The 16,061-nt window shown below is 54.4% G+C and overlaps 1 protein-coding gene across 2 annotated transcripts; it reads right to left on the bottom strand.

Moving 5' to 3' along the window:
• Positions 1-8,204: 8,204 nt before the first annotated feature.
• NKX2-1 (NK2 homeobox 1) lies at positions 8,205-11,068 on the bottom strand. 2 transcript variants are annotated; one of them, XM_034992570.1, is made up of 3 exons: positions 10,992-11,068; positions 9,909-10,294; positions 8,205-8,953 (listed from the first exon to the last, which is right to left on the bottom strand). In XM_034992570.1, exons 1-3 carry the CDS (start codon positions 11,066-11,068, stop codon positions 8,205-8,207), a joined length of 1,212 nt encoding a protein of 403 aa, XP_034848461.1. The 2 variants fall into 2 exon arrangements, with proteins under 2 accessions (XP_034848461.1, XP_034848462.1); XM_034992571.1 differs by lacking the exon at positions 10,992-11,068 and having other exon boundaries at positions 9,909-10,648.
• Positions 11,069-16,061: the final 4,993 nt, after the last annotated feature.

Here is a 16,061-nt window from a genome sequence, read left to right as displayed (position 1 = left end):
CTGGCCCCCGGAACACCCTAGCAGGGCTTCGCGACTCCAACCCGCGAAATTTTAGCCCCGAGCAACCTCTTCTGGCGGCCCTTCTTTTAAAAGCAAGTTTAAATTTTCTATCAAACATTTACCCGTGTACTCTTCACTAAATGACTATTAACCAGCACCGAGGAGAAGCACAAACATGGTTTCTCTCTCACCTTTCTTGCTGTTTCTCTCCCCTCTCCAACCATAGAGTCTCAATTTTCTAAGCAATTAAGCTATATATACACCAGGAATATTCGATTTCAAATACACGGGGACTAAAGATTGATGCATGCGGTCTGAGGCTAGAAGAAAATATTTAGTGCTTGCCTGTAGATTCTGTCACCCATCATCTGCTCGGAAAGCGCTCTGTATCTTTCAGCGTGTCCGGCTCTTATGATTGCAAATGGCCCTGTTTTCAAATGGAAATAAGACTTGCAAACTGATTATGTGTATTGAATCGGAATCACTCCCTAGATCCTCTTGTTTAAAATTTATTGAGAAAAGGATGATGGCTGCAGACCTCTGCAACCAGCTCCCTCTCTTCTCAGGGAGGTCGATCTATTTTGCAACTTTTTGCCATTTGAGCTTGTTTCAGCTAGATGATTACATTCCCATTGTGTTACCACCAGCCCAATGCAGAGGTGGTACACACACCGCCTTTCAGCCGGTTCCCCTGTCCTCTCCACTAACACCAAACCCGAAAAATCACATACACCACTTACTTATCCATCCACCCCAATACTTGGACCCAGAGACCAGCTCTAACCAGCATGACTCAGCTGTCACAAACACCAACAGAACTCCGCACACTTGCACTGGGCCGTTGTTCCTCTCCCCTCCTTTCCAGTCCCCTCTCCCTTCCTCTCTCTCTTTTGTGCAGAACCACATACACAGAACCCTCCAGCTTCCACAGACACCCAACCAACAGAATCTAAGTATTTAGCCACGTGGAGAATTTTCAACAACTAATTTTGCATTGGCGTGGCATTATAGATTTTAGAAAACAGTTCATACAGGAAGGTTAATGTCAACTGTTGGGGATGCATGAAGCTCCTTATGCTACCATAGATCTTAAAGATGTTCCCTTTACCCTCATCCAGTGCTAGATTATGGCTAGTGGATGGGTTGGCTTTTTGTGGAAGATTTCCAAAGATTCTCCTATTTGATTTCAGCATGAAGCCAATGTGAAGTGCATATAGCTATCTGAGCTTTCCCTGCTGTGTGAGTTGTAGATATGACACACAGCAGTACTTCCAAAGTTTACTACACCCAGGCCTCAGCCTCAGCATCCAGCCAGGAAACAGTAACCAGCATTTCAGTTCATAGTGTAGGTTGGTGAGTAGTAATGAACGAGCTACAACTTCTCGCTGCCCTGGCTAGGGCAGGGATGTATACTGTGTGCACACCTTTGGTGAAAGAGTTGCGATTCCTCCCAAAGCACACCCAGAAGGGGAGGAGAAGCCGCCACTGCCTAGCTTGAGACCTTCCCCCAACTTAGTCCCCACCCAGAAAACGGCGCCTTGCAGCCCTCGAGGCACCGTCGAGTGGCCAGGCGGGGAGAGAGGTTTAAGCCTCTTTGGCTTCAGAGTTTCCTCTGAAAAAAACCTGTCGCTCCAAGTCTGTTTAAGAAACCCAATGCTCTGGAGGCGCCTGCAGGGACCCTAACCATGCCAGGTTTGCTGTATACACAGGCATAGCCAGATTTGTTAAACCATTGACCTGTTCTCCTAGGTTAGAACCGAGGGAGCAGCCAGCTCAGAGGAACCAGCGCTCAGTCCTCTTCGCGTCATTACGGTAATTCCCAGGTTTACATCTGCGCGCGCGCTCAGCTGTGTGTGTGTGCCGGAGAGATCAGGTAAATTGGAGGCGCGCGGGCTAAATAAACCTATGTTTTCCTAGAGCTTTGGACACCTTCTAGCAGCAGTATTGAGAGGGAGAATGCTAGGCAAGGTGGAGGCCCTACCATTCTGGGTGATTTTCCACAGAATGGCTCCAAGGCACAGTGACTGGGCAAGGGTATCCAAGGACACTTTTCATTGCCTACCGTCTCTGATTTTGTAGAAATGATATTATCAACAATCACCGAAAACCCGAGAAATGCAACCTCTAACCCTCTACCAACAGCCTGGTGTTATTGACAATTTCATCTCGCAATCAAAGACAGGATTTCTGGAAAGGTGGGAAACAGGGAGAGAGAGGAGAAAAGTTTGCCTTTTTTTCATGTTGTCTGACTACACTCAGACCTGCCCTCTTATTTCCATGACTCTGTGAAGACCAGAATAGGAGGGACGTTTGCTACAAATGAGGGGCAGAAACATTTCCATTTGATTCTGTTAGCTGGCCAATAGTGTTCCTACCAACGATGTCTGTTAGTGGATAATGTAGGTGTCGCAAGTGACAATTTTTGTTATAGATAGCTTCAAGAAGTCTCAGCTACAGCTGTGTGTCTCAGACAGCAAGTTCATTTCCTTTAAGAACAAATATTAATATTTCCCCCCAAATAATTAGTTCTCCAGAATTTTACAGGAAAATAAATTAATATTCCAATTTAAAATAGACAAAACTAAAGAAAGCTTTTCTTTACTTGCTTTTTAAAGGGACACTCGGTTTCATGTGGCATCTTAATTGAGGTAATGAATACATTCAACTTTCTTGCATCTAACAAGTTCAGTAAGATCCTCTACGAAGAGAATCCTACATTAATTTTTTAAATATCATGTAAATTAGATATATGAGATAGATACATATGTGTATACTTCTATAACACATACAGAGACAGGTGTCTGTATGTATCCACTTATACCTACAAATGGAGTGGGCAGAATCAGATGTGAATATTGTATTGGAGGAAAGAGTCCTCTTTAACGAGACCTATTGCCTTCAATTTTTTAAAGAAGTGTTTATTTCCATGTTATTGTCCAGAACAATAACAATAATCAATTTACATTGTAGTGCTCTGCAAATAACTAAAAAAGAAAGAAAACAGAAAAAATGGATTTAAATCTCATCCTTTCCAAAACTTCATTACAACTCATAATAACAAAGACAATAAATGTTTAGGAAGCAGAAAGCAAATGGGAAACATCAAATGAGAAGCCTGGGGCTGTGCCTAGATGCCCTCCAAGTAGGGCATTAGGTCACTATCAGAGAGAAACACAGCCTGCCACTTCAGCTGTGGCTTCAGATGAGGCCGAAACTGTGCTGTCTAGTTGCTGAGCCTGCTCCTCCTTTGCTCCTTTGACAATCACAAGTTGAGAAACACAAACTCTACATGGGGAGAGGGAGCATACAGACCCTGGGCCTCCTTTTCAATAAGACACATTCTTTCCACTACTCTTATCCATACCCAATGCCTCCAGGCACAGAGGGTGACTGGGGATAGGATACTCCTTCCAGAAGCTACTGCCCAAAGGAGCCCACGAAAATTTTCTGTGCTCTAAGCTGAGGCAGGAGCCCAGATCCGGCCCCACAGAGGGTGGCCTGGAGCCAAAAAGAACACAATTGCACAACCACAAACACACCAGTCAGGAAGTCAGGAAGGGCCAGAGGAAGGTGGTGTCCAGCATCTCTTAAGAGGAACCTGGCTGAACAAGGAAAACATTCAGCGTCAGCCCTCCTAATACTCATATCTGTCACTTTCCTTCCATTCTAAAAGAAAGACGCATTTGAAACAAACAAGCCAGCAAACCATGCCTAAGAACCGTATCATCTCAGATTCACATTTCCCAACAGGCTTTCTAGTTCTCCACAAATAACATCCCCGCTCACTCTGCTCCCCGCTCTAATAATTGGGGGAGGGGGTGAGCGATGTCTAGAGAGACTGGAGACATCCGATCAGAATTCAAGGCAGCTTCTCACAACTCTCTTGTTTATAGAAAATGAATGTCTGCCTGGCTTGCTTTTAGTTCTGGAAAGGGGTCAGTCTTTATCAGCACGGTTCACACAGTTCCTGGATTTTTTTTCCCTTATCTTAAATTGACCCGCTTTTAAGATAAAGACATAATAGAGAAAGCATTGACCTTACCTGGTCCCTAATGAGTTGGAAGTCAGAAAACCCCGCTCTCATTTCCTCTTATCTCGAGTCGCCTGAGAAGAGACTCGCGCTACCTTTTGTGCGCTCGCGCCTGGAGAGAGCCCCTCACGGACGCGCTTACTCACGCCGGTGAGCGCGCTCGAGAGTGTGAGGCCTCAAAGTCTGAGAATTCCTGCCCGGGGTCTCAAAATCGGAGACCTCGATGCCAGCCCCAGGCCTAACCCTGCCCCCAGGAGGATTTCAAATCCCTGGGAAGGCTCCCGAGCACGTCTTCCCGTTTGAAAGGCCAAGTCCTAAGCAGTGGGAAGAAGACCTTGCCTCCTCGAGGCCCAGGGACTGGAGCGCGCGGGGCCTCCTCCGCCTCCAGGAGTCAGTGCCCCGAGCGTTTCTCGCACCGTCGGCCCCGGCCTGGCTCTGCTTTCCTTCGCGGGCCCCAAGCTACCTCCCTCAGGGCCAGCCCCTATCCCAGAGCCGCTGCCCCGGCTGCTGAAGCATTCCCTGCCCCCACCCGCCTCCCGGCCTTGAGGACTCCAGCTGTACCCACAAGTGTCTCTGTTGGGGGCGGCGGCAGCCGGGACTCCCTTCTCCCCCGCTCAGCGCATCTCTGTCCCGCTCTTCTCGCCTTCCCTGAACCTGGCCCAGTCCCCTGGCCTGGCCGACCGAGAGGGCGGCTTTCCTCCCTCTCCGACCCAGAGCTCCAGGTTCCGAGGCTGCGGCGGGGGTGGCGTGCGCTTTGGGATGCTAAACATCAAACAAGCCAAGCCTGGGGTTTCAGGCCCCGAAGCCACTAGAGCCGCCCTCCAGGGCTCTCGAGAAAGTCCCCGTGTTTACTTGGTAGGGTGGGGGTGGGGGAGAGGAGGGAAGGGGGGATGCTGTCTGCAAAATCTCCCCCACTCTCCGCAGCCCTCGGGGCTTGGGGATGGGTGGGGTGCTTAGGCGGGGGCGCTCAGCTTCTCTGGGATCTTGGAGCGAACTGCGCTGCCCCCCTACGTGGGGAAGCTTCTGGCCCTTCCAGCACTTCAGCGCCAGGGACATCCCCAAAAGGCTGATTTCTCCAGGCCGGAACCTGGGCCAGAGATGCTGGAGACCTAGGGGAGGGCCACTCCAGGCGAAGACGACAATCGGCTTCGCAGGGGGTCACCGAGATGTGGGGTAGGGAATGTCCCCAGCCTGAGGTCTTTTGCTGTGCCCAGCGCGCACATATTTCTTTATCAAAAAGCTTCAGCTCGCGTTCCAGGGCCGATTCCTGAAGTTACTACAATCTCCGGGCCAGGAGCTGGAGCTGGTGGACCCGGGGTGATGGATGGAGAGAAGCGGCCAAGTCTCTGTTAGTCTCGGTTCCATCCGCAGACCCGGCTGAACTCACATTCCCCCCTCCTCCCCCATCCCCAACAAGTAAACAGACTTCAAACTAAGCCGGCTCAACGTGGCAGGGAGAAGAATGTATTTCATAAAACTCCATCCAGCGCAAGGGTGTTAAGGCCGAGGGTACCACAACCCACTAAAATTGTGACTCTCAGGTGCCCCCTCTGGGCCAGGATGGGGGGGGGCAGCCGTCCTTGCCGTTGTAGGCACCGCGCCCCCCGCCCCAGACCAGACTTGTGCTGGGCCTGGGGCAGGTTAAGCGGAAGCTCCCATGCCCACGGAATTGGGACCTTAGAGCAAACATCTCCCTCGCCAAGGCCCTGGGCTGAGCTGTGATTTGACCACCTGCACAACCTGTCCAGGGAACACAGCTGCTCATTCCAACACAAGTGTTCCAACTTCACTGATTTTTGCTTGTTTTCCAAAATGGGAGGCCTCCTGAGATTTTCCCCCACCAGCACACTCTGTAGACCCAAGCAACCATCCTCGGATTCTCTGAGTCTCTTTTGGATATTGGAAACCATATCTCAGTAGCCAGACCCAGGAGATGAAGCCCACCCTGGCCCCTACTCATAAGGCACCAGGGGTGAGGAGCCTCCCAGGAACTGCTGGTCTGGAGCAAGGCCTTGGCCTAGGCAATTTCCCTCACAAGTTCCTAGGGGTGGGGTAAGGTGGAAGTTGGGTGACAGAGAGAGAGAGAGACAGAATAAGAGGAAAAGAGAGGAAGAAAACATGAAGAGAAGGAAAAAGAAATTCTAGGCATGAATTGAGTACAAAGCAAGTATGAATCAATCTGCCACAAACACTTTCAGGCTAAGAGGGACCCACTTTTGCTAGGAAGGTTTTTCAAAGGTGACACAGAAGGGGCAACAGCCCATCTAGGGGCTATGATTTCTCTCTGTCCAGAACCACTCTTCCCTCCTCCCTTCTCTAGGGCAACCCTGATAGTTCCCCATCAACCACATCTGGGTACCAAAGAGACTGGGAAATTCAAAGTAGTAAGAAAGATTGAAGATTTTTTTTTTTTTTTTTTTTTTGCTGGGGTGGCAGGGGTGGCCGGGGCAGTGAGAAGTAGAAAGTTGAGAACAGGAGAAAGATTCCTTACTACAAAGATATTTAGGAGCCCAGAGATGGAAACTGGTGGAACAAAGAGGGAAAGCCCAGCTTCCAAAGTCCTGCCTTCAGTGTCTCCAGGCCAGTAGCCAAGTCAAAAAAATCTCCCAGAGCCAGAAGGACCCTGAGAGGCTGGGGATCCATGTCCAACTCTAAGTGGGGATAGTTGTTTCAGAGCAGAAACGAGACCCAGATAGACTTCCCCATTTTTGAAAACAGCCTCCCACCAGATTCTAATTCCGACGAGGCTCTGCAGCAGATTAGAAATAAGGATTGGTGTTGAAATCTACAGGGACCATCTGTTCCGTAAAAATGATCTCTCATTCAGGATTATTTAAAATGTATGTTATTTAAAACGTTTTAAAGTTTTAATTGTTGACTTAGCTGTATAAGACCACAGGAGACACTTCTGAGGTTTCAAAAAACAGAAGCCTGGATCTAAAAACTAGTCCTTTGGTCTCTTTCTCTTCTGTTCTCCCTTTCCCTCCTGATGGAAGTAGTTCAGCTTTTTTCCTCTATATTGCCAAGTCCCAGGACTGTTCAAGGTTTGGTTCTACTCAATTTGGAGACAGAACAAAACTCTATTTCCCTATGGGACAAGGACTCTGGGCCCAGCTCCTTAGCTGGTTTAGGATCCTTTTAGCTCCCAAACAATGCCAATTCCCATCAGGCCAATGATGAGCCACCCCCACCACCACAAAAAAAAAAAAAAAAAAAAAAGCCTTTTAAAGCCAAATCAAAACCAAACAAAAGGTGGACTTTTAATCAGAAAAAGAATCCTTTTAATTTGTATAATTTATTAGAAGCTTCTTAGGAACTATATTTAAGCCAGATATCTACATAAGTTACAACAGAAAAAGACTGACGCTGCAAATACCAAACTGCCAAATAATATACACAGATTTGTCAATGCCCATAAAAAATATGATGGGCTGGGGACAGGGACTGGGGTTTTGTTTTTGTTTTTGTTTTTTTTTTACAACAAAATGTACAGATTTCTAAAAACTAGGTGTGTAGTCCAACTTTTGACAGCATTTTACAGCTACAAGTTCACATCAAACATAAAACAATTTTAGCCAGGGCTCTTCCCGGGGCTGAGCCTCCGCGGCCAGCGAGCGCTGGGAGGGGGCATTTCCTTTGTGTCAATGACATGCGGGTCCTGTCGTAGAGTCTTTCCTCTCCCCAGCCCCCATCTCCCCTTCAAAAGAAATCCTGGTATTTACAAGCGAGTCCACCTTGCTGGCACAGTGTACCCAGAGTGAAGTTTGCGATCTTTAGAGTCCAGAGCTGTGTCACTGTAGAGCCCTCTCCAAACTGCACCCTGCCTGAGCGAGGGAAACGCATTTCAATCACCTAACAGACACCCCAAAAGCTGTTTTTTGTTATGTCCTTCTCGGTTTAAAGACTCCTTAAAGAATTGGATTCACTTGGTTGTTTTTATTTTCTTTTTTAAAAAAATTCCCACAAATTTTAGAAGAAAAAAAAAAAGAAAGAAAGAAAGAAAAAGAAAAAGACGTCCAGCAGTTTGGCTTTTGTGTTTTTTCCCTTGGTCTAAACGGGACAGACTCTTAAGAAAAGTCGAAGCGCAGGGAGCGGCGGGTGGTTGGTGACGTGTGGCCGGCAGGAGGGAAAGCGATGAGGCAGCGCGCTGGGCCCGGCCCGGCCCGGGGTCCTCTCACCAGGTCCGACCGTATAGCAAGGTGGAGCAGGACATGGCGCCATAGTCCGAGCCCGAGGAGTTCAGGTGGGACAGGCTGGACACCTGGCCCTGAAGCGCCGCGGGGCTGGCGGCGTGGTGCGCCAGGTCCGGGGACTGGCCCGCGCTGCCCGGCTGGTGGCCCGGGTGTGCACCCAGGCCAGGGCCACCGCTGCCCACGGAGATAGCCGCCGCGGCCGCCTGCGCCGCCTGCGCCTGCTGCTGCGCCTGCTGCTGCGCGTGGCCCTGGAGGCCGCCGGCGCCCGGCGCGGGGGCGCCTGCCTGGCACGGTTTGCCGTCTTTCACCAGGACCGGCACGGCCACGCGGCGCGGCGACTGCTGCTGCGCTTGCTGCTGCTGCGGGCACCCGGCGCCCCCGCCGCCGCCGCCGCCGCCGCCGCCGCTGTCCTGCTGCAGTTGCTGTTGTGCCGCCTTGTCCTTGGCTTGGCGCTTCATCTTGTAGCGGTGGTTCTGGAACCAGATCTTGACCTGCGTGGGCGTCAGGTGGATCATGCTGGCCAGGTGCTCCCGCTCGGGCGCCGACAGGTACTTCTGTTGCTTGAAGCGTCGCTCCAGCTCGTACACCTGAGCCTGCGAGAAGAGCACCCGGCGCTTCCGGCGTGGTGCGCTTGGCAGCGGGGCCATGTTCTTGCTCACGTCCCCCAGCGAGCCCAGGCCGCCCATGCCGCTCATGTTCATGCCGCTCGCCGGGCCCATGAAGCGGGAGACTGTAAGCGACAAACGCACAGCGTCGGCGGGGACCGGGCCGGGCCGGGCCACCTCGGCCTTCCGCGCCCTTGGCCGGCCCGGCCCACCCCGACGGCGCCCTCCTCACCTAGGCCGCCTCCGCCCTGAGAGGCCTAAGTTCCAAGGAGAGTTAGCGCCTGCCCCAGGCCGTGCCGTCGAGGGATTTGCTGGAACGCTCCCCACCTCAACCCCGGTTGCCTCCCTCAGTCACAGGGCTCCAGCCCAAAAGCAAAGTGGAGAAAGGCCGCTTCTGGTCCTTTCTTGCCCAACCCTGGCCAGAGTCGTTGGGTGAGCGGGCCACAGGCGGCGAACTGGGCCCAGACCAAGAGCTGGGGTCCCGCCGTAGACCCCAACTTTGGGAGTTTGGGAGAGTGGGGTGTTCACCTTCGAAAGCTAAAGTCCCAGACGCTCTGCCTCTTGGCCGCTCTCTCCTGTCAGCCCCAGTGAGGGCACTTGCTCGGCCCGTTTAGAGCCCCCTCTGAAGCCGCGCGCCCTTCCACCTGCCTAGACTGGAGAGCCAGCCGGGCGGGTCCCCTCAGCGCGTCGCAGTAGGGCAGCCTCCCGCCCGGCCAGGCCGCACCTCTCTGCTCCCTGCTTGCCCCCAGCTCCCTTAGTTTTTTGGGGGGGTGGGAGGGCGATCCCTGGGCACTCTGAGGTCTCCTGAGCCGAGCAGGGCTGCCAGTCGGCCGCATCTGGGAGACGCCGAATACTCGCACCTGCCCGCAAGACCCCAGCGTTACCAAGTGTCTCTTCTGGGACCCCTCAGTCCAGCAGAGGGAAGAACCCCCAGCTCCCGCACCCTACTCCCTGGCGCGGCTTCCGGGCCGCCCACCCTGACGCCCGGTGCGCAGCCGGCAGGCGCTGCGCCTGCTGGGCTGCTCTCCCCGCGCCTCCCGTGCTCAGCCCGCGGCCCGGCAGTGGGGCGGCCTCACTTACTGGCGGGGAAGCGCGGGTCTGGGTTGGCGCCGTACCATCCGGGGCCCGAGGCGCTGTTCCGCATGGTGTCCTGGTACGGCGGCAGCTCGCTCATGTTGCCCAGGTTGCCGTTGCAGTAGCCCCCCACGGCGGAGTGCGAGAGCTGGGGCACCCCCGCCGCCGTCATGTGGTAGGCGGCCGTGACGGCGCCGTGGTGCCCCACGGCGTGCTGCTGCATGGCCGCGGCCGGCGGAGCCGCCTGGCCCTGCCTGTAAGCCGCCAGCGGAGCCCCGAGGCCGCCGCCCTCCATGCCCACTTTCTTGTAGCTTTCCTCCAGGGGACTCAAGATGTCAGACACTGAGAACGGAGTCGTGTGCTTTGGACTCATCGACATGATTCGGCGGCGGCTGGAGGAGGAAGGAAGAGGAGGAAAAAAAAGGGAGAGGGGGAAGGCGAAGCCTCGCTGCTTTTTTTTTTTTTTTCTCCCTTTGCCAAATATTCTGGTGTTACCTTAACGCCGATCTTGTTGGATGTACACGTAACCGAGTGGACCGAGTCCGCCTTAATTGGCTTGAGTGGAGGCTCGGGGGCTGCCTCGCGTTTGTTTTAGCCCGGCGCCAGGTTTTAGGCAGCCACCAGAGGCGGGGCGTAAGCGCTAAAGCAACAAGACAATAGAAGCCTACATCTTGCCCGAGATAATTAGCTTACATGCTGATGACAAGGTAAACACCTTTAAGTTTCACTTGTCAAGATTTTTAGGTCTCAAAGAGGGAGAGAGAGAGAGAGAGAGAGGCAGAGACGCGACCCAAAGCATTTCTTTCCCCCGCTCCCCGGACACCCCCACCCCATTTTTTGTGGGGTGCGGGCGGCGCGCGGGGGGAGACGGGGGGGAGGGAAAGGAGGAGGGAACCGAGAGAGGGGAGGGCAAGAGGTGGGGTGAGGAGTAGCCGAGGAGGAGGGATGGTGGGGAGGAAGGAAGGTGAATGCTGCTTTGCAACCAACTTTCGGAGTTACAAAGTGAACCACTTTCCAATACAGCCGGGGTTCCCGGGCGGGGACAAGTCTTTAGAGGGAGGGGGCCAAGGGACAGGGTAGGGGTTTCACCTGAGCCTGCTGGGGCTGCTCCTCCCTCCCGCCGCGGCCTCCCAGCCCCGCGCCTTCCCACTGCCTCCGGACCACATCGGGCTTCGCGGCGCCGAGCCCCAGTCGCCACCAAACGAGCTCGCGAGTCTGGGGACGAACCCTGGGGCCGCACTGTTGGTCTGCGTGTCTGTCCGTCTGTCTGCCTCTTCTGCCGCCGTCAGAGGGACACCTCTGCTCCCCGCCCCCTTTCCCCCTACCCGAGAGAGAATCCCAGCGGGCGGAGGGGACGCTGAGCAAGGGATCGGCTGCCTCCGAGAGGCTGTCCCAGATCCCCGCGTCCCCCTCCCCCCACCTCAGGGTCTTCTCAGCGGTCCAGGGCCCCCTACATCACGCCCCCCCCAACCCACACGCGGCTCCCTCTCCCCACCCCCATTCCCGGCCAAGGCAAGCACACTACTGGCCGCTAGTGCTGGGAAGCTGGGGGGCACTAACCCGAAGGGCCATTGCTGAAGTTGCCCCACCTCGAACAAACCTGGTGTCCCCGACCCTCGCCCATCGCCCGGACACGCGGGGTTCTGGGGCTGGAGCTGACTTTCCGAGGACATCACAGCCCCAGCACCCGAGCCCAGGGCCACGCTGTTTTCCCCTCTGATGCTTCAGGGAGGGCGCGGGCTGGGAGCGTCGTGAGTACCCGCCCGCCTGTTGCCGGGCGGAACTGAGCCTGAACCCCGGCGGGACCAGCTGGCCGGGAGGGGGCGAATCCCAAGGCGCGAGCAGCCCAGCAGGCGGGAGGCTGGGCTGAGGCTCGCCTCCGCCCGGAGCTCAGCCATGCAAAAGTGCACTTGCTTCCCCGGGAATAACCAAATATCTTTGTTTAAAGTGGCGGCGTAAATGGCCAGTCGCTTTGTGGCCACGCTGGATATTAGTAGATGAGGATCATTCTGCTTCAATTGGGCGCCTCTCATCCGGCGAGCAAGAAACTGCTTAGGAGGAAGTGGGTTTCCTGTCTGCGCGTTCCCAGGCTTCAAGTGTGAGCCCCGCGCCTTGAGGGTCCTTGGGCGCCTGGAGAGGGGGAGCTGTGGGCTTTCGCTCCCCAGCCGGGCCAGAGGCACCCGCCGTGCTGCTCCGGCCAGGCCCCGGCCTCCCGTCCAGTGGACTACAGTTGTCGCGCCCTGCGTGGCGCAGATCCCGAGACCCACTCAGACTTTCCCCCCTTGGATTCTAAACGTTTTGTTGTTGGTTTGGTTTGGTTTTTCTTTGGCTAAAAAGCCTCCTCTCTGGGATAGCGGCTGGGAGGGTGGAGCGCTCCCTGGCCCGGCTGGGGCCTCCAAGACACTGCGGGGGCCGATTAAGGAGGCTTCTCGAATTTGTTTTTTGTTTTCACATTTTCCTTCCCCTCCTTGTACAGAAGGAGCTCCCAATGATGAACAGGCACTTTTGAACAATTTAATTCAGCAGGTTAGGCGCCTTTCCCATTAACAGCAGTTGTAGTAAGGGAAAGTTGCTTTGTTTATTGGCTTGTTATTGTAACATTTCAGTTCTCTCCTTGAGAAGTGCTCTGTGCTCCCTCAATACAAAGGCAACTTCTATACTAACATTCGCTTTCCTCACCACCTATGTCGCTTAACAGAGGAGAGAAAGCCCAGGGCACCCTCTTCCTCCCGCATGGGCCCACGTTTTCACGCATCCCCCTTGGCGGCTTTGGGGCAGGCAACCTTGCATTTGGGCACCCAGACCTGCTCGTCGGTTGTACCGCGAAGGACAAGCACCAAGACGGTTCCTTGCCCTTTTACCGGGGGGGCTTCTCTGGGGGGCACTCTCAGGAAGACTCAGACTCCAACTGAGCTTTGGTCGATGTGATGTCAAAGCCCAGGGAGCAAGGAGGGAAGACGACGCTGGGTTCAAGTGAACCGTCGAGGAGAGCGGACAAAACTGAATACGGATCTTGTTTGCAGGCGGCCCTAGCCCCTGGGCTGTGTTTTGACTGGGGTCTTCATGACAAGGTGGGGTGGGTTTCCCAATCCCCTGTCTTCTTTCTCTTTCTCCCTCTCCATTATTTCATATTATTGGTAAGTATAAGAAACACCAAGTATAGAATGTTGTACGTCTCTCCCAGTCTCAATGCCATTTAGAAATGGAGGTCATTCCTCACAAGGTTTCTCTGAGATTCAAATAAGATCGGGCCCATAAAAGCGCTTTGAAAGCTTTGGAAAATTGTTAATTCCATTGCCAGAGCTCGAGATTTCTGTATTGTCGTCATTCGTACACCACCACCCTGCCCTGCCTTTAAGGCCTTGAATCTGACTGAAGGGGAGAGTTAGGTGCATCTTGCGCAGTCCCTGAGCCTCGGCCTTCGTCCTCGGCAGCGTTCCAGCTTTCCAGCCCCGCAGCAGGCTCCGGCGCACGTGGCTAGCAGCTCCCCACCTGCCCCCCCCCACGCCACCGCCCAAGGCTTGCAGACCAGACCGTGACCCCCAGCCACACAGCAGGCGCTCAGTCACCGCCTAGAGCAGAGGCCCGAGCTGGGGGTGGGGGGTGGGGGCGGCGCCGGGCTAGGGCTGCTGCTCCACCCAACCCCTCCCCCCCCAACAGACCGTGCGGCCACCTCCCTCCCTCCGCAGGCGGGCGCACCCGCACCAGCTCTGGACTAGACCTCACCTGGGCCTTTGCAGCACCTTGCGGCGCCCGCCCCCAGCCCCCCTTCTACCTCTGCCCCTTTCTCTCTCTCTCTCTCTCTCTCTCTCTCTCACACACACACACACACACCGCCCCACACTCTTTGCCAGATGTGCGGCACTGCCAGGAATAAGCCTGAAGACTAAAACGTCTAGCGGGAGGGGTGGGGGTGGGAAGACTGATACCTCAGTCTCTGAGCTTGATCAAGCAGAGGCCTTGAGAGTCCCTCCCCTGGCCCCAACACCTCTTCCTAACCAAGGCCTCTTCCTAACCAAGGAGTGTCCTTTCTTTTAGCTGCCTCCCAGAGTCACCTTAAGTAGGGCAACCCCGGTTAAACTAGTAATGTCTTCACGGCTGCAGGGAATACTTGGGAACCCTGAGTTCCCCCCTGTAGGACCCTTGCCACTTCAGTAACTCTCCCGAGCCGAGTGGTCGCAGTGGGGCCCAGTTCAGGTTTCTCAAGGAGCTTTCCCTGGTGGGGCCGCAGGCGCCCACCTCAATCCCCGCCACACTGCTTTGCTCTCTGCCGCTTGGTCTGGAATCTAAGGAGCCCCGGAGGCTCAGGCTCAGGCCCAGGCCGGGTGGGGGACGAGCAGAACTGCCATCAACCTTTGCTCACCACCTGTGTGGCCGAAGGGAAACGTCTTTCTGTCCCTCCAGAGTCACTTCTTTGAGAATTTAGAACAGAGGTCTCATACAGAAAGCTGTATGACTTCAGGGCCTGTCGCTTGGACTGCGAGAGGAATGAAAAGTCCTCCCCAGTCCTCACCACCACATTTTTCTAGTTCTCTTCATGGTCCTTCACACCTCCTCGAGGATGGTGAGAGACCATGTTCCCTGGTGCTGGTATTTTGCTCTGAGTTTCATCGCAATTCGTGATTTATTCAACAAATATTTATTGAGTGCTGGCTCTGTGCCAGGCTCTGTGCTGGGCCTAAAAATTCAGTTTTAAACAAGCTAGATGTGGCTCTTACCCACACAGAGCTTATAAATTAACAATAAATCACCCAAATAATATGCATGTAGTTACTCTGTGGCAATGTTACTCTGGGATCCAACTGAGATAGAGAAGGTTTTGATGAAGGGGTGTGTGTGTGTGTGTGTGTGTGTGTAGCAGGGAGGGGGGAAGGTTCTTCACCATTTCTGATCTTAAAATGCTCAGGGGTGGTAGGCAGAGCACTTGAGTAGAAATCAGAAAACTATGGTGCTGTTTACTGGCCTCCCTCCTTTACAGTGAAACCCTGTTTTATTTATCCTTCAATCTTCCAGTGCCTCAAGAAATGTTGAATTAAGGAAACAAAACCTTTTAGCACCTGATTCCTGAGCGGCAAACCAAACCAAACCAAACCAAAAATTGTCATAATCTCCTTTGTGTACCTCCCAGGTTGTACTAGGGATCCAAGTATTTAAGGATGAGATGGTGTGCATGAGTCTGTAAAGCACAAAAATCGCTAGCAAATGGAAGGGGTTATTACTTATGGTTCTCTATCTTGAGTTTATAGAAACTGTGACTCCAGGCCTCTAACTGCACGAAGCCCTCTGGGCCCTTGGCTGTTCTGCGCACAGGCCGGCGGTGGGCTAGCCTTCCTCAGCCGGGCGCAGTCTCCCGAGCCTGGCTGAGCTGGGCTCCCGGGTGCCGTCGAGGCAACTCCACCCAGGGAAAGGAAAACAGGAACGCAGCCAGGCCCGGGGCGGTGGGGGGGGGGGGGGGGGGCGTCGCTGTTCCCCAGTCCCGAGATCCAAGGAACAGAATCCGGAGCCCCATCTGGAAGGCGTCTTTCTCTCCCTGAAGGATCTCACCGGAACCCGCTGCGCCTTTTCCCCAGGCACCAGACTTGAGAGCCTCTGGAAGATCTGCGCGAAGCCCGGGGCCTGCAGTAGGGCGGCCTTCCCCAGAAGGCTTTCGCAGGCGCTGTTCCAGGAGCAGATTCGGAGCTACAGCGCGCTCCCTCTGCTGTTCCCGGTCCTGGCTTGAGCGTCTAGGGTCTTTGACGGCCACCTTCCTTTTGCGGACGCTCTCCTCAAACCATGGCCTCTGGGCAGGCCCTGGGGGTGGGGGTGGGAGGCGACGCTAGGACGTCTGAGAGTAGTGCTCCAGTGTCGCCCTCTCGGTGCACTGGCGCGCTCTGGGGTTGGAGTGGCAGATGAGGTGGTGTGTGTGAAGGCCAGAGTCCGCCCAGAGAGGAGGAGAGTCCACCCTCCGGCCTTTGGTGTCGAAGAACCCTTTCCTCTGTCAGGTCAAGCCTTCCAAGAGGTTGACGCCTGTGGTCTCAGAACCTGCCTATTTTCATGTCACATATTTCAACCTAGAGTCAGCTTGTCCCAGGTTATAGTCAGAGCCCCTATAGTCAGGGCGCCCCCTGGCGGGAAGGGATCTAGGGTAGCCGCGAGTTTGGGGACTGGGTTACAAAGTAG

Source organism: Mirounga leonina, unplaced genomic scaffold (assembly GCF_011800145.1).
Source record: "Mirounga leonina isolate KUSES-001 unplaced genomic scaffold, KU_Mleo_1.0 Mir_82, whole genome shotgun sequence".
Taxonomy (NCBI): domain Eukaryota; kingdom Metazoa; phylum Chordata; class Mammalia; order Carnivora; family Phocidae; genus Mirounga; species Mirounga leonina.
Note: the sequence above shows the minus strand (reverse complement) of the source record. Positions and strands in the feature narration are given on the sequence as shown.